The sequence below is a fragment of the Meleagris gallopavo genome, chromosome 1, assembly GCF_905368555.1.
Source record: "Meleagris gallopavo chromosome 1, MGAL_WU_HG_1.1, whole genome shotgun sequence".
Lineage (NCBI taxonomy): Eukaryota > Metazoa > Chordata > Aves > Galliformes > Phasianidae > Meleagris > Meleagris gallopavo.
The window spans coordinates 26,560,095-26,586,220 of NC_139404.1; the positions used below are offsets into that span (position 1 = coordinate 26,560,095).

Sequence of the window (26,126 nt, forward strand, 5' to 3'; positions counted from 1 at the left end):
ATGCAATAGTCTTAATGGATGGTCATATACCAACCATCATCAGTGGGAGGGCTGGAGGGCTCCTCTGCAGCCAGGTACTCTAGCTGAGGATCTGCCTCTGGCTGCCTCTGCCTGGTTTGTTTTATGAGAGGTATGTCCTCTCTGATTCTGCTGTTCACGTCCTGGTGTCGCTTCGGCCCTGTCTGTTCTTTTACTGCAGTTCGCCAGTCCCAAGGTGCTGCCATTTGCCCTATTCCCTCCCAGAGATTCTCTGCTGGGAGAGCTGCCTGATGTCCCTCTGGGTCACAGTGAGCTCAGTGCTGTGTACTCAGGGCAGTCTAACTGAAACCAACAATTTTTTTACACTGCCTTCCCCAGAATCGGAGTTTTGGAATCCAATTCCCAAAATCTTGTTCGGATTCTTCTGAACTTCTCTTCTGTACACATCTGAACAAGGAGTACCGGTCCTCTGCCTCACTCTTTTTGATTATTTGAAACGCTGCTCTTGCCTCTGTATCCCAGACACAGCCCTTGCTCCCCGCTCCCTGCTCACTCCTTGCTTTTCCTGCAGCTCCCATCCACAAACCAGGCAGGGAGGGCACTTCAGCCTCTCCTGCTTTTTGAAGCCAGCTTTTCCTTTTCGCCCTCGTAGGTCGCGCTCTGTGCAAGAATGCGAGTTTCTTTCTCTTTCTTTCCCACCTTCCTCCGCACGGCGTTTTGTGGCTGGTTGTCTGAACAAAAGCCGTGATGTGAAATAAACGGCATTGCATTGTGCTGTGAACGCGCTGGGACTCGGCGATGCCTCAGACCAACAGGGTGCAGTACCACACTGCACACTGCTTCCTGCGAGAACGCTCAGCCTCTACCCATGGGCAGAAAGTAATATTCCAATCCCAAAACATGACGTTGTCCCCAGTTTAATATCTTCTTCTCAAGCACATGTTGCCATTCTTTTCTAAATGAATTTGGATCGTACTTAAGTAAGAGTGGGCAGATGGAAAAACGGCTTTTTTATAGAGCCACTTAAACCCAACACTTTTTACCTGTTCAGTTGGAACCCTCACTGTAACAATTACCCACAGAGTGTTTTCATGGTTTTAAAGCCTCAACAAGCAGCCAGGAGCCTTCAGATGAATTGTACGCATGCTGGCTACAAAGCGGATCTAAAGCGATCTCTTATAAATAGTTAATACAGTGTAAATGGAGTATAAAAAGTAAGAATTGCTTGAGAGAGAATATTGTCTTATCTCTGCACACCACTGCAGTCAGCCCGAACACTTTCCCATTTCAATCTTGCAGTTTGACTAATAAGGCTGTCTGAAAATTAGAGGAGCTGTCAGCCCATATTATTTCCATTACAGCATGCTATGGACTGGGGACTCTGACTGCTGTTCAATGGCCCAGGTCCACTGCAAAGCACACAGGAGCTGTAGACAATGGTGTTCTGGGAGCTTTCTCACCTGCTTGTAGGATGGGGCTTGGCTAAAAAGGCCTTTGAAGCAAGAAGAGATCGTTCTATGTGGTTTTACCACTGTGTGTGGGCTGTGCGCAGGTTGTGCTGTAAGTCAGCCCTGCCCTTGCTCAGCCCACTCCTCACATTTGAAGAGAGGCTTGGGGAGCCACAGCTGCTGCTGGGCTGGTCCTGTGCAGACACCACAGCCATCAAGGCGAGCTGCAGTAGCAGTGTTGAACAAACAAGATTTGGTCCCACGTCTACAGCTTTAGGGCTGGATTAGGTAGTAGCTGAAGTAGAATCATGGAATCTTTTGAGTTGGAAGGGATCCTTAAAGCGCATGTAGTCCAAACTCTTCAGCCATGAACAGCTCGATGAGTTTGCTCAGAGCCCTGTCCAGCCTGACCTTGCATGTCTCCAAGAATGGGGAACCCACCACTCTCTGGGCAACCTGTTCCAATGCCTCACCTTTCTTACCATAAAAATATTTCCTCCTCACATCCAATCTAAATCTTCCCTCTTTAAGTTTGAAACCATTTCCCGTTTTCCTTTCAATGCATCTCCTTTGTGTGGAGTCTGTCCTGGTTAAATGTGTGCTGATAGATACAGATGCAGCTGTTGCTATTTTAAAACAGTCACAAGGAACCCAACTGTCCGCAGATATTGATTTATTTATTAGGTTATGCAAAGAAAATACTATTAAAGACTTCTTATCAGAGAAGACAAATGGGGATACCTATTAGTGCTCTCAGCTATTTATTTGCAAATAACATTATTCCCCCCAAATGGTTTTACTGTTTCCTTCCTGTGTTGTTTGTGACAATATATCCTATCATGCAGAAGACAAGCACAAGGAAGTGAGATTTCAGTTCTTCAGAGAGGACATCATCCCCAAGGAGAAGCTGCCTTTATTTTTGCAACCTGGCTTCCTTTTCTCCACCAGCTTATCTCCAGCTGCCTGTTTGTCCAATTGCTGTGCACAGCCCAAAGCAGAAAGAAGCCTTATGGAAGAGGTGCTGCTGCCTTCCTCCATATCTCATGGGGGTCATGGAGCTTGCCTACCATTTCTTTCCTGTTGCACAGTACTGACTGCAGTCAGGAAAAAACAACAAAACAACAACAAAAATCAAAAAACAAAAAAACCCCACAACTCAAATCTCACTGTAGGACTAAAAGAGGGGAACAAAAAGATTTTATATATAAAAAAAATGAGGCACTGCAGTGTTTTTATTGTTAGGGAGTTTGTTCACTGGAGTTTACTGTGGGTAGTGCAGGTTGAAATAGGAGCACCGATGAGGAATAGCACTGAGCATCAGCCAGACACAAACCAAGGCACAGCAGTGGGGGATTGAAATCTATAGGAAATATCACCTGTGTGCTATTCTGACACTCAAAACAAAACAAAGCAGGAGAACAAAGCCAAGCAAAGCTTGTGTCTCAAACATCTTTCTGCCTTCTGAGAAAACCCTCATGACTGAGCAGAGAAAACCGCCCAAAGTGTGAGCAAAGCTGCTGCGGTTCTGAAACCTGAGCTGCTGTGGGATCCCAGGGCATCTTTGATGCTGAGGAAGTATTTAATTGAGGGAGATTGTCAGAGCACAAAAGTAGGATTAAAGGGCTCTGAAAGCCTTTTGGAAGTCTTTGCACTGTTCCTAAAAAGTATCTTTCCTTTCATCTTCAGAATTGTCAAACCACCCCTTCAAAAGGTGCAGTAGTGGAGCAGGAGTGGATTAAAATGCTACTTAAAGCCCTTTCTGTTTTCTATTAATTTGGTGCTTAATTTCTGTCTTTTTTGGACACATCCAGGTTATATTTGATGCTTTTGTTCCCCAAAAATATGCATAAAATCACCCTTCAAAAATAGCAAGGCTGATATTTTTATTGTTATTATTACTATTCAAGCAGAAAGAGCTGCAGCATTCAGCAATGAGAAATAGAATGACTGTGATGAAAATCGTCCTCACAGAACATCCTGATTTGGAAGGAACCCGTGAGGAACACTGAGTCCAACTCCTGGTTCCACACAGGAGCACCCAAAAGTGAGACCATATATATGAGAGTGTTTGTCCAAACGCTTCCTGAGCTGCAGGCATTACAGCTCACAAGCCTGCACCCCTTGCCTTTGCCACAGTGCTGAAGCATTCATGCCTACGCAGAGGCCACGTTCCCAGTTAGCTGGAGAGGCCAGGAGCCAGCAGCAGGGCTCGCTGGACACCTGGTGCTCCTTTCAGCACTTTGGCTGTCAGTACCCGCACAGACTCCTAGAAGGAAGCCTGTGCACTGCAGCTTACTCACATCATATTCCATGTACAGTGCTCAGCCTCTGGCTGCAGCCCAGCGGCCCTGCAGGGAGCTGCTGCATCGACTTTTGAACAAGCAGCGCCTGCAGCACTGAGGTCTCCAGGCTGGAGATCTCTTGAAAGCTATTTACATTGGAAGCAAAACCCACAAAACCAAAATGAGTTACCACAATAGAAGGATGGGTTTCCTGTGTGATTCACTTCTGGTGTGTGTGTTCTGGTGATGACCTGGCTGTGCAGGTCTGAATTCTGCTCCGCGCTCCCATCAGCACCATGACTCGTGCAGCACACTGTTCAGGTGACAGTGGTTTAAAAGGGCAGTCAGATGTTTTCTTTCTCTTTAAGGTTTCTCCAGCAGGCTGCCCTGCTCTGTGTAATGTTTGCATCTGCAGAGAAACAGGTTACCATCTCTTGGTTGGTTCTGAGAGCAGTGCCCACAGCCGTGAAATGGTGGGGTCAGCGATTTGACGACAGGGGAAGAGTTAAAATGCCTCATTTGTGCAAAGAAGTCAGACTGTCAGAAGGGCAGAGCAGCCTGGACCCAGACAGAAGGACACTTAAGTTGACCGTTTTTGTATGAGTTCACTGAAAAGAACTATTTGAAACAGCCTCCAAAGACAGCCAACCATGTGCCACAGCAGGCAGCAGCACACTGCCTACAGAATCCAGCACCAAAGCTCCAAGATGAGAAGCTGCCTCTACCTGCCACAGCCTGAAAGCAATACACCTCAATGCAGAATGTCTGAGTCCCTGGCATTGCAATGTGCTTATATTAGGATGTGAGCAGTTGTGACCCTCGCAGAACAAAACTGAAAGCTGATATTTCTGTCTTTTCAGCCTGCTTAGTTTTGAAAGTGGGGCTTTGCTTATCCCTACCCTGCAGGGCATTGCTGCCCGGGCTCCTGGGACACTGCCTCTGTGGTGGCCATGGAAGCACACCATCCAACCTCGTTCCCGCAGAGATCTCCTGTTCTCCGGAGGAATTCTGGGCTCTATGCAGATCAGCGGCTGACTCTCCTGCCCATCTTGCAGCATTAACCAGAAAACCCTTGAGAGGTTTTCTCTCCACTAGAGCCATCCCCTTGCTGTTTCACAGAGCTTCTCACAAACTCTATAGCACTCGGCTTCTCTGCTGAACCAGCTGACTAGCCCGGGCCCAGAGATCCTACAGAGACAAGTCTGCTTTGACACCAACTTAATTTTCCATGGGATATTTAATCTTTTTCTTATTTTCTATTAAAGAAATAATTCCTTTTTTTTCTTTAATAGTAGTGCATTTCAGTGACTAGAACTGTTCCTGGCTCCTAGCTGGAATGCCAACTGGCTCACGAATGGCTTCTTAAGCATTTTCTTTAATAGGCAGTAAGTGAAGTTTTCAGTTTCTTTCTTTATTGCCATTTATTCAATTCCAACTTTAAGCCGATAAGAAGAAAGCAAAAGGTATCTGACTGACCCCAACAAATTTTTGAAATCTTTCATTTTGCCTCATGCAAGCAAAGAATTTGTCTAACATTTCTTTTGCCACAAATGGGAACTGCCATCTCGCACCTAGTCCTTGTGCTGCCTTGGTGGGAAGATGCATGCAGGGAATACGACGCAAGCTCACTACAAGCTATACTATAAAATACAGTATGATAAAATGAGTGTGTTTGTATCTGCCTCTTGAGCTCTCCAACAAGAACCCATTCTGATGCAGTTTTGCTGCAGTGATGCAGCTGTCTCTGGGATTACCGGGCTCCTCAAGGGTGGGTTTGGGGAGTTAAGTGATGACTGTAAGCATCGGCAAGGCAGATGCTCAGCTATTGGATGGTATTCCCTTGGGGTCTCAGTGCTTGATTCCCATCTGAAGGTCTAAAAATTCCCTGATTCACATGAAGTTTACACCACACCTGGGAACAGATAAGGGTTCTATCAGCAGATGGCTGTGGCACATCGGGAAGCTCTCCTAGGAGAGCTGACTGCTGGGAGATGGGGTGCATGGCATTTGCAGGATCTTCCATGCACCTTTTAACTTCCGTAAACATGCTACAAAACTCACATTCACCCCAAAGAAGTGTACGTGTCTCCTTCTCCTGAAGGCATGTGGTCTTATTTACATATCCTGGTGCCACAGCCCTCCAAATGGAGTATGTAAGTCGCACACAAAAAAGAGAAATTATTGTTCCAGAAGGAAATGTTCCTACCTCTGACTCTAATGCAGGCCATTGATTGCATCTTAAAAGCACATGAAGGTCTGTAATCTGAAACACAACTGGGCAAAGATAGGCTGTGAACTATAGCTCTACATCACTACACATTTCCAGCAGCCGCGCTTCTCAACCAATCGATATTTTAGATTCAAGGTTCTGTAGCTACCTGCAGAGAACCTAATTTAGATCTATGTCTTTCAGCCAGCTCAGCAAGGGTTTCAGTGGTTTGTTAGGCACTATCAAGCTGGGATCCTATTACTTTAAGTTTTCTTTCTAAAAAAAGCCTCTCCATTTTTTTTAAGGAAATTATGTTCCAATTGCTACATATGTTTCCGAGTAATTTCCCTCTCCCACAAAAGTAGGTGATGCCCTAATAATACCTCTAACGCTCAGAGAAACTGGGAGCTGGCAAACCCACTGCTGCCTGCAATGACTTGTGCTGCTGAGGTTTGAATATGCGGGGAGCCCTAAGGAAAGGGAGCCAGAGGCCAGGACTCTGGGTGCTGAAGCTTTTTTGCTGGTGCTCCCATGGCTCTGCTTCCCTGTGAAGCAAGAACAGAGTGTTCAAAGGAAAAAATCTTCAAAAGAGGCAGAGGTAGTCAGTGGACCCAAACCAGAAGGGAAAACATCACAGAAAAGGAAAAGCTGGCACAGAGGCTGTTTCCAACAGAATGATTTCACAAAGAGGCATCCAGGCTGCCCCTCGTCTCACTTGTTTTCTCAGCTTGCTTCTGGGCTCGTACAGCCTGATTTGCAAAAGGGCAGTGTGCAAAAGTCTGTGTGGTGCACCTAACTTGCATGCCCCATCTCTGGAAATGCCAAATTTTCAGGGTACTCGCAGTAAGTAATTAAGCATTTAACTGAGTCCTACTGACTCTGACTTTCTAGTGCAGCCCTGGACAGATGTCGAAGTATTTTTTTGCATCTGTGTATTAAAGGCCATGCCTCCACCCACAGCAAGACAATCACTGGGACCAGTGGTACCAGTGTGTGAGTGAGTTTTAGCAAGGACTTGGCAAGTTCAATCTTAACTTCTGCCTCCTTGCCAGCAGGTAGTGAAAGCAGAGGCCTGATTCTGAAAGGCACTTGGCACGTTGGCCTGTGGTGTACAGAAATTTCAAGAGAGGGTGTTTCATTGGCACAGACTTGTAGCAGACCTTGCCTTGTCCTCCCACCCAACATGGCAATCTCTTCAGCTGCCAACCCAACAGGAATATTCAAGATCTTTGTAATATTCAGACCAAAGGGAAAAATGGGCACAGCTCGAGGACTGCCTACAAGGTACAGTGCTGGAGCATGAAGCTCTTACTTGGAGGTAACTCGGAGCTTCTCTGCAGAACTGCCCATGCCAGATCCATGTACCCTCATTAATTTTCTATCTGAAAGGCTTCCAATTTAAACTCAAATCAGACCTGGGGCAAGTCAGAGAAAACATTTGTCTAAAAAGAACCAAAAATACAGCCATGTTTTCACAGTTTCTCTAGCAGAATTCATTAAGTTACTGGAGAGTAGCGAAGACTCTCTCTACACAGATGATTGGAGTTACACATATGATCCTGTGAGTTGACTGAAGTCAAAATTGCTGAAAGATGATAAGAAATGTTTCTTCATTCCCACTGGGTAACTATGGATTGCATTCAAATTCCTTTGCTCCTGTTGAGCAATGTCTCTGTTTGGAAAAGTAAGATATTAATCAGCATCCAGTTAGTAACAAAGGCAGCACAAGGTCCCACGTGAATGCAAATGAATGCACCATTTTCTGCAATCAGATACATAATAAGCAAAACCAGCATGCAGGTTCCACACAATCCTGCTAGGTTCACCCAAGAAGTGAGGCTTAGATTCTTGTCAGATAGTGCACAGTATTTTTCCCCACTACTCAAACTTAGTCATGGTGTGCATATGGCATGTATTGCTTTACTGCCACTGTACTTGAGCATTTTAGCATATTTAACTCAAAGACCTAAAAAATGCTGAAAAACGCTTCACACAGTTAACACAACGGGTTTCAGCTCAAGTTTATCCAGGTGTTTTTGCTGGAATTTTTGGGGAAAGTAGTGCCAATCTCCTTGTTTTATTAATGGGCTTAGCATGTACCTAAATGACTTTCAGGCAGTTCTGAAGAACAACTTTCCTCACAAGGGCATAAGTTTGCGCTAGATTTTTTACCAGTTTTAAGGCTCTGGTGTGTAATAGGTAGGCCTTCTCATTATGACTATACTATCCTTCAAGTTCATGCTCTAGGTGAGTCCAACAACTTCTGTAAACATAGTAGCACAGAGTTGGTCTATCCTGGAAAGCATGAGAAAACATTAATGAAAGACATTAGAAAGGTGAAGATGTGGTTTAAGAGAAAATTAAGCACGTATCATTTAAATCATTCAGAGGATGTGATTTAGCATGTAGTAGAGCCTGCAGCACTCCAGCAGCAGTAAGCAAAAGCAAATTGTAATTCCCTGCAACTTTACATTTTGACAACATGTAAAATTACTATGAAAGAAATGAATTTAACTATTAAAGAAATGAATTAAGCACAGTGTAATTCTCAGACTTCAAAGGTGCCTGCAACTCCTCCTTTATTCCTTTCAATGACCAGAAAACTTGAACTTTTCCTTATATAGGAAGAGATGTACTGATGAGATTAATAATACAATTTCACATAGGCCACGTATGCCAGCTGGAAGAGTGTGTAGAATAGAGAAATAGTTGAGCCTAATTATAAATTAATGATAACTGAGCATGAAGTATGAGAGAATGCACTTACTCTGTGCTCGAAAGAAGGAGCTGGGAACTAATATTATCCTTCATTTTTTATATAATGCCAGAAGCTAAGTCAGGTCAGAAAACGTTCTCACGATAATTTGGCACACCACAAATACAAATGGATACATTCCTGATTCTCGGCACCTAAATAGGATAAAGATGTGACAGGAAGAGCAGAGGGAAGCAGTAGTAAGACTGTAATAACATTGTCTGTATTGGCTAATGTAACATCGAGACTTCCAAATATTTTTTAATGAGAATCTACTGAATCATTAAACAGTCTGCCTGCCTAGCCAAGGAAAATAACCTATAAAACAAGGACATAGGAATCATCCGCAAACGGGATTTCCACCTAGTTGTAACATCTCCACATACCTTGTATCTTCCTGCAGCCACAGTAGGAAATTGGGTGCAATTGCTGGTCGCACGTGCACGGCACTTCTGGGTGCTGGGCTCCACAGAGCCTGTCCCTTCCTTAAAGACATGACCCCCTCAACAGAACCGTGCAGCACATCAGGGGCAAAAAACACTGATGTGGAGTCATGGGATGCTTGGAAAAGAGGGAAAAATGAGAGGGAAGTTAATACGCAGTTAATATGCAGACGTATGTAGAATGCAGTCTTTCCCCCGATACTTCTTTCTTCATAAATAAACAGCCTTATAAACAAATTCAGCTTTTTCACCTTCAAGTTTAAGGAAAAAAAAGGCTACCAATAATTTCTTTTCCATCACCTGAGATACATTCATTGAGAAGAATGAGTTTTTTCTTCCTTAATTTATCCCTTAATATAAAAGTTATATATATGTCAAGTTGCACATACGAAAAACCTGGTTTGGGTGGGATTTGAATTCAAAGAGACATCTGTACACCATTTATACAAGATGACTTTTAGGAAAAATACCAGTAGAGATACAGTACTTTTTGAGCACCAAACAAAACTTGCTCTGCAAGAACACACCTTCATCAGGAAGGAAGAAAAATCCTATTGCTGAATAGAGACGTTGCTCTGAACCAGGGTCTTCAGCTTAGCATTCTTCCATAAATCAGCCTGCAAAGACATCAGTGCTACCCGATACCACTATGTTTAACTGCTTTTGCCTTTCTTCTAGCATTTTTACTCAGTGTGACTGCAGGTATGCTCTCTTTTTTTCCACCACTTCATTCACACAAAAAACTCAAGTGCTAACATGGTAGTTAACGGTGGCAAGCCTTGGAGGCTGGAATCAAACATTTTTCTAATGAAAATGCACAAACGTTGTAACAAAAATTTCAATTCCTTTATCTTTAAGGAGCCTTGCAAGTGTGAGGCAGAACAGAAATGCATTTGCTCTGCCTTGCATGCTCTTCTTAGGCCGCATGACCTGCGTTGAATTGCATTACAGTAAAGTAAGTTGGAGAGAGATTAGATTGTATGTCTTGCATCCTCACAAAAACAAGATGAGCAATTCATGAGGCTTTCAAAAGAAGAACTACCAGAAAGAAGAACTACCAGAAGTTAAAAGCACATGTGCTTGACTTACATAAAGAAAAAATACAAGCATTTGGTAAAAACCCGCTTAAAACTTCAAACTAATTTATCTAATATTGGAAGAAAGACAGGGTCAGAGAGGTGATAATTTATTCCCTTTAAAATTATTCCTGAATACAAACATGCCATGTGTGATCAGCTGGGGCAGGATGGCACTGGGAGGGGCCATGGAAGCACCGAGGATGGCAGAGACAAAGCAGACAGGCCCCACTGCCCTGTGCCACTCTGTTGGAAGGGATGGAAGAAGGTGGGGGGTGGGAAAAGTGTTTCTAGTTTGTTTGAGTTTCTCACTGCTCAGCCTGCTAGTAATAAGAAATAAATTACAGTCACTTCCCTGTGCTGAGTCTGTTTCGCCCATGATGTCCCCATCTTGAGCTCTTTTCCACTGTATGTCCTCCCTGTGGGAGGAGAGTGATGGAGTGGTATGCTGAGTTCAGCTGTGTCAGAGTGCAACCACCACGTGGATGGAGGGATAGTTCTGTATTTCTGTACTTCTGAGTTTGCCACATTTTGGTCTTTCCATGTCAGCGATAGCAATTTTGTCCACCATCACAGGTGGAAGTATATTTTCTTTTTTGCGAAGGACACAGATTCATTTTGACTCTCCCTAAAGATCAGTGCGAATGAATTTGTGAAATTATTCAACATTTTGAGAGAGCAGGCCGCCGTTTGTAGCTATTCTACTGACTCCAGCATATTAAGTGGCTAATTTCAGGAGTCTCGTGTGCTAAGCAATGTGTGCTGCCAAAGCTTCACCTCTGATATCTTTGTGGGAGCTGTGTGGCACAGCGTGTTGAATAAGCAGTTGTTTCTATGTTTCTTCAAGTGTGCTAAATGAGAGTAATGGACACAGAGCCTGAAGCAGTCAGCTTCCAAATGTAAGGCAGTTTGCAATCTGTCACAAGAGACAAAACCAATTTCAAACAGGAACCGAAACATTGTGTAGGAAAAGACAGGAGAGACTTCTGCAGTTTGTTAATCGAATAAAGCAGTTGTTATGGCATGTGTGCCTTTTAGCTTCCTAGCAGTTACCTGCAGGGCTTTGGGGAGTTAGGCAGCATTGACACGTGGGTGTGCTGCCTCCAGCACCAGGCCTGGGCCCTGCCCTGGCTCACACCAACATTCACTGTGGGCACAGCAGGCTCTCTGCCAGCTCCATGCGCAGCCAGGGACTGCTGGTGCTTTAGAGGCCTCTGCAAGCAGCTCAGGTAAATTGCGCCTGCGTGAGTGCAAGCTGCAGATGTGTCTGCTAGGCGAGGCATGGAGCCCACAGGAGGCTGCGTCTAGTTTTAAATTACAAAACGATATTCTCCATTTTCTTTCATGCTGTGAGCAGAATTGCCATTGGAGGGCCCAGCTGGTGCAACTGCACAGGGAGTGGGGATTTGATCCGGCATCTTCTTGAGCCTAAAATGGCTTCGAGTTGTATTGTAGCCTGTGCTACCTTTTGCACTCGAGGGAAAGAAGGGATTAAGGACAGCAAGCCTCGTCAGTGAGCCATCTACCTGCCATCTACCTGCAGTCCCCTCTGTGATCTGCTGAGGCAGGGACAAAGGCTCATGTTCAGCTGCAAAGTGGAGGAGGGTGGATATAAATGAATGCTCATGTGAGGAGCCAGGAGGTTGTCTCACCGTGGGGGCCCTCCTTAGACAACAGGGAGGCTGTGACCTCCAAGCTCCATGGGGACAGGACAGGCAGCCACTGGTTGGCTGCAGAGGAGCCCAAGGGCTGGGGAAGTTGTTGCAGTGCTGCTGAAGAATGAAGTGGGAGGGAAGTGATGCCCTTCCCTTTCTCACTGCCTTTGCAAACCCTTATGGTTGCTGTGTGGCTTAAAAATCAGTGCTGCTCACCAGAAAGATGAACTTACTGCTGTACTGGTTGCTGCAGTCAGCAACAGAGGAATGCTATGAGGTATGGTTTAGTATGGTTAGATGCTATGAGATATAGTTTAGTAGCTTGTGGTAGCAATGGTGATAGGAGGACAATTGGACTAGATGATCTTGCAGGTCCTTTCCAACCTTGTGATTATATGATTCTGTGATTCTAATTTGGGGGTTGCATTGGTGAGCTGCCCGTTCTGGCAGCTCCCATTGAGATCAGAGGGACCCTGGAAGCATATAGGAGGCTTGAGACAACAGGACTCAAATGCGGGTTGGGGCGGAAGGAAAGTCTCTTGGAAAGATTCATTAGGCAGTGCACTTCTACCTCTGCTGTTCTATTTCTTGGTGCTTGAGTGTAATCAAGTTACATCCCCTTTGTAAATATGCCTTCCTGTGTGCTGAGTATTCCCAGTATGGCTCCCATTCCTGACATATTAACTTTAATAACAGGAAATAAATTTAAAAATGCACTTATTTCAGATTTTCTTTTTGAGGGATTATTCTGTGGAAGAGGCATGTATTTGCACACCTTTGATATTTTAGGAAATCCTGCATCTCAAGCTGCAGCACCATTACATGCTTTCAGCTTCCCGACTAAGCCTCTGGAAAATATATTTTTTTCATAATTTAAAAAAAAAAGGCAAAAATAAATTTTAAAACATTAATAAAACAAGGTAATGGAATAAAAGGACCTAAAAATGAGATTTACTGGACCACTTCTTATCATGAGTCTATGCTCAGACTGTTTCAATTGCTACCCAAATTCAGGAGGGGCAAGGAGTTAAATGTGTTATAAAACAGAAGGGCAGGCTGTAACCGCTCTAAACATGTGGGCAAAAAGATGACATCCTTTGGATGGGTATAGCCTTTTCACAGGTAGACGTGGAAACACTGTACTTAAAAAGAAGAAATATTAATTGTTTCCTTGGAAACAGAAACAAAATCCAGATTTCCTTTACTGTTCCATAGCCACCAGGACATCAGCTCACAGCTTGCACAACAGATGACACCAGTCATCTGCTTACATTGTGTTCAAATGCTGCTGTGTCCAATAGATGAGAACATAAATTATCAGTACTGATTTACAAAAGCCACTTTGCAAGATCCCATAACAACCACATTTTATTTGGATCATCCCACACGCATACAGAAAATGTGTTCTTGCTTTTTACCTCATGACTAGCATGCACAGATCATGTGTGACAGGACTTACAAGTTTCCACTGCCTTTGCTAAGTCCTAAATCTGCTGAGAGACATCCTGCACGGGTGCTGAGCTCTGTTAAATCCTTAAATAATGGGTGAAATAATCTTTGGGCTGGCTTTGAGATACTATCCTGGTGCTGTAGTCAGTTATGGGGCTTCATTGGCAACTGCTGCTGCTCCTTAGATGGCAGATTGATGTTCTTGGCTTTCTCAGCTCTATTTTTGGCCAGTGTTGCCCTGGTATTTTCAGCTTAATATTTTTTATTCTCATAGAAGATGCTTGGCAGTAGTCATACTGTCTTTCTTAATTTTTTTCCTCTTCTAGCCAGTGCTTTCACTCTGGAGGTCAGTGCAAATTTCCACTTTGTGTTCCGAGAGAGCCCCAGTCCCTCCTATGATTTCTTCACAGCTTATTATCCGATTGTATTTTTTCATTTTACCTTTATTTTTATGGTAGCACCTGGGGCACAATTTTTACAGATTCCAATCTTTTAGACCTACAGCCCTCTCCTTCTTTCCAGGTCAGCTTTCAGCAGCTGCTGCCATCTTATTGAGCTTTGCCATCCCACGGGAGGAGGACCAGAGCTAGAGCATTCCCTTCACTTGCCAGGTAGAGCTGCGTGAGAGGCAGGAGGTGGTGGGGGGAAATGGGAGGGGTGGTGGCGAGGGGAGAGATGGGGGTGGAACACTGAGAACAAAGATGCCAGTGTTTGTCTGTACTATTTGTAATCAGCACAAAGCCAGAAAGAAATCTAATGGATAAGCACTGCCAAATGCTAAGGAATCTTTTTATCAAATGGAAAAAAAAAAAACAAAAAAACAAAACAGAATAGCAGAAGATTCTTCCTTGGCAAGGTGTCAACATTCATGTTAGACATTGATTGGAATCCTATCTAACAGATTTTAAAGCAGTCATTAGAGGGCAATTAAACATTTTCCTGGTGGCACCAGCATCCAGTAGGAAGCAGCAGGAATCCCACCTCTTTCATATTTAAAGGTCACTAGTCACTGAGGACAGTGGAGTAGCACCTGCGGGGCAGTGATCCATGCTTCTACCCTGCAGCAGACCACAGCCTCCAGCTGAAGGCATGATGGCTGCTGTTGCCTACCTGTGTCCCCAAACCACACTTAGGGGTAAATGAGGGACTGCCCCAAGGCAGCTGTGGCACTGCCTTGGATGTAAGCACTCATCTGGCTTAAATGTCCAGGGATTTTGAGGGCCTTTTTATTAAACATTTTTTGCTGGATTCCCATTGTTTTCCATAAAATAAAATAAAATAATCAAGGATCTGACATAAAGATTTATTAAGATGTTTTTCATACCCTATGTCTGCAGAAACAGTATAAGTGATACATGGTATATGGTATGATATATGTAAGTGATCCATGATTTCATATCTTGCTTACCCAAAATGTGGCCCATTTGTCTGGCTGGCTCAGAGCAAAGAGCCCAGAAGGCTCAAGCATCTGATCAAGAAAAGAATACAGATGAAAGCATTATTACGGTACATTTGAGAGAGGATTCTATCAGATATAATGAAGAGAAAAGGTTCCCTCTTACTTAGAAACTTTCCTACCCAGAAGCAAAGGTAAGGTACATAAAATACAATGAGCTTAAGGGAATCCTTAGAAATCTTTTTTAAAACACCTCAAATGCATATACTTTATAATAAGAATATAAAACATGTGCTTGGAAAATTCTCAGGGAGCTAGGACTTCAAATGGATACTGTTTGCAAAGCAGTGTAACAATTAAGTGAATTAAAGGATTCACAACGTTTTTAACCTCTTCGTTTCTTTTAACTTCAGGAAATCCACAGGTTTATAGATTTGAAGACTTGGAAGAGACTATCATGAGTGTCTTTTCTAAACTAGTGTGGAACATGGCCATTCTACATTCTGCAATGTCTTTCTTTTCTTACTGGTCTGTGTGCAGCTGAATGCTTGGAAGCTAGAGAGTCATCTTCAGAGTTATTTCTCTACTTACAAACCTCATGTGATAGCAAGTTTGACAAATTCTGAAAACTTATGGAATGTCCCCCTAAAATGAAGTTTCTTGGTGAATGAATAGCTTTTCTGATGGCAACCTAGTCACCTGATAAGCAAAGTATTTTAAATACCACAACCTTACCAACACGTATTAGCTGCATGCATACATTGTATTCATGTCTGATATGTGCATTTTTATCTGGTATCTATCATTGCACAATCATCATCTTGCTGGTTAGGAAACTGAGACACAGGGAAGAAACATTTGTCAAGGGATGCATGGAAAGTTGTTGACTGTAGGAATACACAAGGCCAACATTGCCACACGTTCATGAGCCTTCTTCACAAAGCTAAGCCATGTCTGTGATTATGTGTTCTTTATTTCACCTGGACTCACACCAAAATGCCACATAGGGTAAGCACTTATTAAAGTGGGCCAAGTATCTGTGAAGACTCACAGCAGTGTATCTGTACGTGGTATTCAGACAGATGTGCATCAGAAAGTAGCAAACCAGTCACAACACAACTGGAAGGTTAAAGCTAAAACCACTTCAAGGTTAAAGCAACATTCAACTCTGCAAATACGTAGCAGGCAATTCACAAAGATAGCCTTTCTAATGAGGAATCAGTGGTTCCTGAATTATTTATTTCTATATTGTTTTAATATTTCCAGAGAGCATGGCAATGAAAAACAAGTCTCCTGACATTCAGTGGAGCCACGGCTTCAGGTGATGCCAAAAATCTGCCTGTAATTGTTCTGATGGATTTCATTACATCCTGATGTGACATGATACAAAAATGCATTGCACAGCTGCCTCAAAGTCCGAAATTTTGAAGCATTTTTTTAACGTGTTTAAAGAAGCATTTTTTTAATGTGTTTAAAGAAACACATGTGCAGTTTACCTGTGGTCAGGTGCTTAGCATAACACCAAAGAGCTGCCTCTGTTGCTTTCCAGGCACCTCATGGTGCCAAAAGGAAGGGCGAGGGGTTCAGGCATCTCTCATGTGCTTAATTATAATGGCCTGGGTACTTGCAGATGGGAGGTTGCAGGAGTGCTAAGAGTGTGTGGGCACACTGGAACATCAAGTGCAGATAAAAAGCAGTATCTTTTTACTTCCTTTGATAGCCCTTGCGCTTTCTTTGCAGTATAGTCAGAGAAACTACTTATAAGAACAACTACTAGCCCATAGATTTAAAAATAATAGAAATGACTAATATCTGGCATAGGTTTCACACCTAGCAGCAGATCCTGCAATGTGAATTCACACCTAAGTCCTTGTGATGTTCTTCCTTCCTGTTTGATGCTGAAGCTACGAGCTGCCAGCCTAAGGGTCGCACCTCACTGGGGTCTTTTCAGGCTCAGTTTTTGCAGAGCTACAAGCTCTTTCCTTTGCAAAGGCAACAGAGAGATGTGCCATTTAAAGTGTTATCTATTGCATTCTTCTGTGATGAGTTGGTACAAAGACTGCTGTAATATGGAGAGTCAGATTAAATTAATCACCATAAACCATAGGCTTTTTTTTTTTTTTCTTTTTGGAATGTCATTACAATATCATTGCACTGTAATAGTGTCTGCTGGCTTCAGCCTGGTTGAGCTCTGCATGCTAAGTGCTGGAAAAGAAGGACAGAATGACAAAGATGTTACAACCTACCTGCGGAAAGTACCTTGTCCAGCTACTCGACTACCCCTGTTTAGTAGATGTCTCCTCAGCAGAGGACTTTAATTGAGATTCCTCAGCTCAGGAGATCACTTATAGAATGTACACTTGTGATGCTTTTGCTCTTTCAGTTGTCCTCCTGTTTCCAAAACTGTTGTGAGAAACAGAGGTGAAATGGCTAATTTCAGACACATGTCCAGTGTGGCTATCAAAGTACTCCTTTCCAGAAGGCAAATCATCTGATCCATGTAGGGGTCCACCTTCAGTTTAAATGAACACTGAAATAGCAGGATAAGATTCAGCTCAGAATTAACATAACTAAATGCAGAAGTCCAGATGTCAGATGTTACCTTGGTGCCTAAGTTTCCATTACAGTTAATACAGTCCAAAAGAGATATTCAGCTACCAGCCAAAGGCGCTGGATTTAGCTGCTCAGACTTTGGCATGGCTCAGTGCCATCTGAAATGCTCATATACAGTTGATGGAGCTAACAAAAACCTTTGAGAGATCAGCATCCTTTAGGAGAAGCGGCTGGGGAGCAGGATATCTTCAAGTATCTCAGATGACTCCTAAGACATCTGTGTGAGGAATGGAATAAAGTTTCAGGTGTTTACTGTAGAGTGAGCTGAATGACTCTCTAGGATCCATATGCTACAATGATTTTTTCTAACAGAAGTTTAGACAAAGGTTTGTATATAATCTACGCACTGCTACTCTTACGTCCCTGGATGGTAAACCAGGTGGAGAATTGTGTTCCAAAGAACATTCGTAGCAAAAAGATGCCTTTGTTTCTACCTAGATTAATACAGAAAAGGCCGATATATTTTTGGTTGTAAGTATCCTATATTACCTCACTCTTCGTATAGAGAGTGAACTGATCGTGGATTCTAAATATCAAGTGTAATACAACCACGGGTAACCTGGCAATTTGTAACCTATTATCTGTATCTTCATGAGCAAGAGTTGGAGAAAAGTAAGCTCACATTTGAGGCAGCTAAAAATTTCTCTGGACAACACAACCCCACTCACCAGTACTGATCTCTCCAGAATTCAGAGGCATTGATGGAACGGAGAGATGACAGCAGCAGAGAGGCATTGCAGAGACCTTCATCAGAGTTTCGCACATGGCTTACCGGTTAGGCAGCTGAGACCAGCTACTGACAGTTCTTTCAGAGCATGCCAGACAAATGTAGTACAGGAATTGAAAACACTCAGTGTTTTAAATGAAAGTCAGTGACCACTGACTCATTAAGAAAAATCAAGTCTGCATAGAACTGTCAGAATAAATTGTGTGTGGAAGAGTAACAGAGACATAATTAAGGTGCTTGTAAAGTGAGCAGGAGAAATTACTCGTCACCAGGACACAAACCTCCTTTTACTCTTCTGAACAAGAAAATGGCTTTAAATAAAGCAAAGGGATATGCATATGGAGTGAGGAGCTAAGCTAAGAGCTCTTAGTGTTACAAAATGTGCATTGGAATTACACTAGTGCAGCTTTTTCTCATACCAATCAGCACCACTCATTCTTCTAATTTGACTGTATAAAGCCCAGTTGCCAGACCCAACTTGGTTAATTCCATGGCTTATGGAGGAACTATTCTTTTAGTGCTTCTGTCACTGAAATCTAGGAATGAGACTTGCTAAGCTGAAGGACAGGTTAGACTTCCAAAAATACTTTCGTGTTAAAAGTATGTATTTGTTCATGTAATAGCTGAGTATCACTGTCTGCAACCTTAGCTGTTCCTCTATCTAGTGGCAAGATTACTCCAGATTCAAAACAGACACTGATTTGGGTGTTTTAGATAGAAGGCAAGTATCCCCTGGGAAAATTGTAGTCATCATACAGAGACAGTATGCTCTAGCAAAACCCAATTAGAAGTATCATCATGCTAAGTGAAGATGCTGAATTTTTACTCTAGAAACCGTATCCTGACTTTTTGAACTTACTAAACTACTTCGTTGCCCACCATGCATACCTGAAGCAAGGAGGTCAGCTCTAACCTGATTCCTCATGTTCTCTGTTCCATGTTCAGTGAAATTACACAATGCTGTTCATTTTTTCATATGTACCTTTTGTGCTCTACTCAAAGTCAAGCAACCCATGTTATTTATAAAATACCTCTTGACATCCTTTCTTAATTCTACCCTGAAAAATCACAAAAATCAGACTTCTGTTAGAAGCAGAAAAAGTAACAATTTCATATTGCTAATAGTCTTGATTTCACTTTGCAGGAACTTGAGTGACTCAGCACGACATTTCTCTTGATTAGGAAACATTTTGCAATTTCACTTTATGATATATCAATAAAATTTTATCTTTCCCTTAGTGTGCCCTTCTGAGACGGACGTGCCATAAAACACATCCATGGGCTGCTGATTTACCTGTAGTTCCCTCACTGATTTTTAACTCTGCTCAACACTCATATTGTTAATGTAAACCCTACCAACTCTTTCTTCCACCTCAGCTGAGGATCTGACTGAAAAAACTGAAATCAATTTCTAATTTAGGAAGAACAGTAGCTGCTTTGGAAGAAAACTATTTAAAAGAAAAAAAATAAAAATCAACAGCAACAGCCCATCACTAGCTGACATTAATATAATTACAAGAAGTACAGACTACAGCTTATTTTAGACGGTCAGATGTTCCAGTTAAACCATCAGCCAACCAAACAAAAAAACTCAAAACCCCAAAATTGTTGAACCTGTTTAATCAAAGCCAATGCAGATACGTGACTACACCTGCTCTCTTCCTTTGTCTGTACTCTCAGCACCTGCTGATCCACTTCTATCTCATTTTGTCTTGACAGAGTGAGAAATAGCTTCTATGCCTGCTTGACTGTGCAGTTAGGAGGCTGCTTTGACTTTCACAATACATTTTCAGTATGTTGTTGCTGTAATTTACCTTTGGAGCACCTGGGCCTAAGAGCAAATAAGAAAAGGGAAGCAAAAAGAAGTGCCAGTGGGTGATGAGTAATGCCAGGAGAATGCAAGTTCAATACAAGTTAAAAGAAACTGATCCAAATATACTGCAGGGTGAATTAGGCTAGATATGGAAGCTTACCAGAACATGCATAAAGATTTGAGCTTTAGCTCCTTCTCCTAGGGACTGCTATCTAATTCTCAATCACCATATAACGACAAATAGTAACTCTTATTGACAGCTATCTATTTCAGGTAAAGGGAAGTGTGCAAAGGTAAAGCTATGGCTTTGACTCTTCTGAGGCAGGGAAGGGCACTGAGCTGAGACTCACACACATTGGACTAATGAAGAAAAAGGAACGTGCTACCAGTTTTGAAAGCAGTTATGCATTTTACAGGAAGCCAAACCTGAACTCTGGAACTACTTTAAATTGAAGAGGAAAAATGGAGTCAGGAATACCTAGTTTTGACCATCCTATGCTGTGAGCTATGCTATGAGCTGCTTTGCTCTATTAACACTGGGGTGTTTCTGAACATGCTGAAGACCTTTTGTAACTTGGGGAACTTTTAAGTTCTGTCTTAAAGTAAATATAGTAACTCTAATGAACAGCTGAATAAAGTTTCTGAGGATTTAATTTGGATTTATGTGTCTACAATCTCTTAAAATAGTAGTATCTTAGTTCATGATCATACAAGAAGTCTACTTCAAAGTCTGTGGATTTTTGATTCTACCAAGATTGAAGATTTCCAATACATTTTTAGGCTTCAGACTGGCAGCATTCCACGCAGCCAGATATTCATGAGCCAGAGAGAGCTTTACTGAAGTTTCTGAGCCCGTTTTAAGAACAGGAACTATGTATCTTATATATTAATAATGAATAGTAGAGCTACGCAGATCCACATTCACTTTGAAGAAGTCTAAGTTTAAAAACAGCAAAATATGCTTTATGTAACAGATGAAGAGTTAAAACGGATTGGCTCATGTGTGAAGACATGTTATCTCAGTTGCTCATGCCTTTTTACAAGATGGCCTTAAAGTAGAACTTTGATTCTGACAGATTCAGAAAGAAGAAAAATCCTATTTGTGAACAATATCAGGAGTATTCTAAGAACCAAGCATAAAATCCAGCAGTTAATTCTAAAACAAAGCTGTAAGCTAAAGGAAGATAAAACTGAAAAAGTTTACATGTAAATTTTATTTAGCATTCCCATACATGTAATATTTGCCCAGAGATAACATATATACCATATTTCAATATGAATGAAAGAATGTATTTTTTGTATTCCAGGAGAAACACTCAAAGATCATTCAAGGTCAACTTTTATCATGGCTGCTGTTCTCTTCACACAGTAGCTGGTTTAAAATGCTGCTCTGTTTGAGAGCTTTTAGACTGGATATATCTTCACTTACAACAGGGACAGCTTCGCTTTGATCCTCAGGTATCAGATCTTCACTGTCTGACAGTGTACAGAGGAGTGTATCATTTTCATAGGTAGGAAAATAATACCTAGAAGCAACAAGGTGTGATAGAATAGAATATTACTAGATAGTCACATATTCTGGTTCAAGTAGGCTGGACTTATTTTATGAGATTAAATTAAAAAAAAAAAAAAAAGAAAAATGAGAAAGTCTGGTCATCTGCAATGAGTAAGCAGCATGCTCAAAAACTCAGCAGACACATGCACCCTAGAAGTTATACAGAAGAGACAGCAACAGACAAGCCTTTCCCCTATTTCTTCCCCACACAGTCACGACTGAAGCCACAGATCCAGATCTGTCCCACACCAAACACTGAATTGAGATTTTTTAAGTGAGAACAGTCCCTGTGGCATCATCCCCTAGGCTTGTGAAGCCTGCTTACGATCTGAATCAGTGGTATGTTACACTCTCTCTCCACTTGCTACAGAGAAAACCACGTAAAGAGCTCAAATTAGGTAGATACTATACATATATCTACATTAGATGTGCAAAAGAAGGGGTTTGATTTGTTTCTAGTGTTTCTAGTGTTTCTGTGTATCCACAGCATATCTCTACTATCAGTGACATACATGCCAGACACAGCAAACACACACGAAAGACTACTTCGCAGCAAGGAACTTCTCTTGCATACTAACCTGACACTGCAGACACAACTCATGGTGACACTGAATCCAGCATGCAACTAAAAGAGGACTCCATGTTTATTTTAGCTTCAGACAGAAGAGAATTTCTAATTCTGAACTGTTCTGACACAACTTATTATCTGAGCTCTGAGCACTGGTAAAAACCAGAACTTTCAGCTTACTGCTTTACAGACATTATCAAGCAGCAGTATAAATACTGAAAGAAAGATGTTTGCCCTTACTGTGGTTGGTCCCAGGTAGACCTGGCTGGCAGGAATGTAATGTGTTTTGTCTCCTCCATATGACTTATCAATCCTCCTTTAGACTGAAATTTCTCCCGGCAGCTGTAACAACGACAATGATGGATTTCTCTCCTTATGAAGTTCACTAGCTTCACTTGCTGATAAAAGTTTAGACCTAAGAGAAAGGGCAGCATATCAGTACTTAAGAGATATAAAATTTAATTTACAAATGCTTTCTTAATTTAAACATAAAGGTTGATAAGGGTTACTGAAGACCAGCACTGCAAACTAACTGAACAAATGTTTCTTCTTAGATGAAGGGGAACCAGTTCTTATTTTACTGTAAAAATTACAGCTTGCCTCCTCCTGGTCTACAGCAGAATGCAAACACTGGCCAAACAAAGCTTAGACCCCAGTCTCCTAAGCTGTAAGCAAGTCTTAACGGGCATAATAATAATCTTAATAGTAATGATTATTCCAAGGCTGCAGCAGCCAGCCATGAGACTTACAGAACAGTTATTTGTAGGGGCCACTCTGAAAGAATCAAATGGTTGTACAGAAAATAGCACAAATACTTGACACTAACAACAGTTCCAGAAAAATAGTTGGTTTGGCTGTCTTTTGTAAGCCAGTTGAAACAGTATCTGTAATGGAAAACTTAGATGCCCAAACAGAAATCAAATTGATACAGTTGCTTTCCAGTATTCTTATGATGTGGTTTTCTCCAGACTAACAGCAAATGCTGACAAGTACAGCATCTCTTACTCACCAAGCTCTGATTTTATTTTAAGAAAGTCAAATCCATGCGATTTCTGGAGGAAAAAAAAAAAAAGAAAAAAGAAAAAACATCTAATTTCTGCTATTTCAACTAGTTCATATAAAACACAGCCTTTCATAGACTGACACAGACATATGCAAACATGAATGCAAGGTATAACCCCCCAAATGTTTTCTGTCATCAGAAACGTTTATATTCTGTTGAACAGCAATGCACCTATTAAATAGTATATTAAAACTGAAACATGGATACTAACCATCAAACTTATTAAATCATTAAGCCACTTAAATATTAAAAATTCCACCTTTTTATTGTCTGTATCAGTCTATACAGTTAAAAGTACCAGCTATTCATAGTCTCATTGTAAAACTGAATGCTGTAGATGTAGATGCTACAGATGCAATGCCTTAGTTCTGCACTAAAGAGAGTTAAGCAGCTGAAATGATATTAACAAAGGCACTACAATCCTACTTTTGAATTCCAAAGTGATGAAAGAACTGATATTTAAGAGTATTTGGTTAATGTGGAGGAGACTGCAGAAGCAATATAGACTGAGTGCAGCCCCCATTCCCCTGTGCCACTTGGGAGGAGGAGCAGAAGAGGATGTAGGGTTGGGGAAGGTGTTTTTAGTTTGTTTCAGTTTCTCACTGCTTCAGCCTGTTAGCAACAAACAGTAATATTCATTTCCCTATGCTGAGGCTGTTTTGCCCGTGATGGTAATTGGCAAGTGATCTCCATATCCTCATCTTGAGCCCTTTTCCAGTGCACTTTCTCCCACTATGTTTTTGAAGAGGGGGAAATGAGAGAGTGGTGTGGTGGAGCATCAGTATGAAACCATCAATCACCACAAGTCTTACCTGCATGTGAAGGTGCAGCTTTTCTGTGGTGTCTGCTTGCTGTTCACAGAACAGGCAAACTGCACACACAGGGTGCTCTTCCCAGTCAGACCAGTCTCTTATGATTAAGAATTAAAAAAAAAAAACAACATTTAATTATGGAAAAGAGAGGAGTCATTTGTGAAAGACCACTACAGATTCTGCTTTCACAGGACAATAAATAAATCCAGAGAAACAAAATACTTTGAAGGAGTGGAAAAGTATGGACTTACAGCTGAATATATGATTAGAAACTGGTTTTCTGTCTAAAAAAAAAAAGCCCTGGAAATTTGAGTATAACAGAGCAGTTATTGCTGGGTACCTCCTGTGCAGGCAGGCAGTACACCGTGCTTGAACTTCCCTCCACTACTATCAGGGTCTTAACTTCAGTTTCTAATCAGCTTGGCAAGTTATAAAAAATTGCTTTCAGAGTTTATTTTTATAAGGTCTTTCAAACTTTCCTAGTCTTTCAATACGTTAGCCACAGATACAAGCATAACACACATTTTAATCAGTCTGATACTTATTCATCAACTATTATTTCTGAAAGAGACACTCATTTTTGCCACATTTAGATATGCATGCAGAGAATAAATACCAGCACTTGTCTGTTAAGATTCACAATACTGCTTAGAGATGAAAATATGATTGTACTCAGTTTTTAATCAACAGAATTAAGCTTAAGGAAGATCAGGGAGCCTGGTGCCCACAAACCACTCCCTGTTTGTCCAAATCTCTGCAGTCAAGGAAGACACCTTTGTAATAATCAGAGGGCCTGGAGCCAAGAAGAGCACAGAGGATAGGCAGGTTTTGTCCTCAGTCAGCACCACTGACAAATTTACTTCAAACTTACTCCTAATTTTAAATCTGAAAAAATCCAGTTCACTTTAAGTACAAAATAAAAGGTTTTGCCTACATCACTGTAAAACCTAAAAGGTGTTGGTGGAGCTATATGTAAATTAACAAATAGGCTTGTGGTTGAAGTACAAAATTTATACCTCATTGTGAAGAAATGCCTTTGATGAAAACAATTTGAAGTCGATTACGCTGGCTTAAATGAATTTTAACTGTGTACTAACTATGCAGAGCATTTTTCCTGTAACTGCTTTCAACAGTAATGCTCTTACAGTTCTTTATAAGGGCATATAAATAGCTCTTACTCCTCAAGGTTATCTAGTAATTCCCGATCATCCTCTGACTGCACTTCCTCCCAGGACTTTCCAAATTCCTGGGGAAAAAAGAAGAAAAGGAAAAATAAAACATTTATTGACTGACACCACATTTTATGTATCAAATGAATGAACATTTGGGAGGTCATGATATTTCCGTGAGTTAAAGGCAGCCATACAGCACTGTGCTGGTAATAACTTCAAATAAGAATTTGTATTATCTTTTAGTGGGACATTCCCCACACTACATCCAGGAAGAAGGTGATTTAGCACGGAGCTCCCAAGAAGAGCATCCAAGCAGTGTGTAAAGCCAGTGCTGCAATACCACTAGTTAGTTCCTAAGGAGGGTATGCTAACATTGTTCCGTTTGCCATCACGCTTGCTCAATGTAAGCATCCCTACTCACAATGTTCTGTCCTTCCTTTCACCCTCTGCACTGTTTATTTATACTTAAAAGATCTTCAGCCGTCACCATACTTTTGTGCAGCTACAGCACAATGGCAGGCCCTCTCAGCATGACTGCGATATAAATAACAGACAATAAAGAGCTGAAGTACCAGCAGTGATCTTTAGCTAGTGTTTTTCTTTCCACTGACAGGTTCTTCCTGCCTTTGAAAGTAAACCAGACCCAACTAACCAGTACTGAAATAATAGTGCTTCTGAATGCGTGCTTTTCATGGCTGTGAGGTGCTCACAAAGATCACAGTGGATGGTCTCATCTCCAACAAGGAAAGGTGGCAGATAAAAAGGTCATTCTTTCATTTATTTTATTCCAATAACCTCTCTAATAAATATATGTAATAAAATCCTTAGTAGCAATTGTTATTAGTGTCTTTATGGTTGTTTGGAGAAACAATGAAAAGATATCCATCATTTAACAATTTAATGAGAATTTTCAAAGCTGTTACTGTCTATCAGATAAATGATACACAAATGTCCCTAGACAGCTCTAAACATAATGCCATTATAGATTACAGAATGAAAATTCAGTAATTAATTCAGGGATGCTACATGGTAGTGTGCAAACTCTCTGAGTTACGAGGGAGACTCATTAATGTCACCATTACTGTGAGATAACATGAAGCCATTAACACAT

The 26,126-nt window shown here is 41.6% G+C and overlaps 1 protein-coding gene and 1 long non-coding RNA gene across 2 annotated transcripts in view; one reads left to right on the forward strand and one right to left on the reverse strand.

Moving 5' to 3' along the window:
- Nucleotides 1-11,359: 11,359 nt before the first annotated feature.
- Nucleotides 11,360-25,682, forward strand: LOC146545233 (uncharacterized). Its single transcript, XR_014882026.1, has 3 exons — nt 11,360-11,421; nt 13,819-13,907; nt 25,629-25,682. It is a non-coding gene; the product is annotated as an uncharacterized LOC146545233 (long non-coding RNA).
- ZNF277 (zinc finger protein 277) overlaps nt 21,041-26,126 on the reverse strand; it is a 53,363-nt gene continuing 48,277 nt past the window's right edge. Inside the window, exons 8-12 of the mRNA XM_085219369.1 lie at nt 25,022-25,089; nt 23,844-23,940; nt 22,978-23,020; nt 22,209-22,383; nt 21,041-21,371 (exon numbers count right to left, since the gene is read on the reverse strand). Of these exons, the coding sequence (XP_085075495.1) occupies nt 21,179-21,371; nt 22,209-22,383; nt 22,978-23,020; nt 23,844-23,940; nt 25,022-25,089 (576 nt within the window). The 3' untranslated portion in view covers nt 21,041-21,178. The remainder of the gene's footprint in view (nt 21,372-22,208; nt 22,384-22,977; nt 23,021-23,843; nt 23,941-25,021; nt 25,090-26,126) is intronic.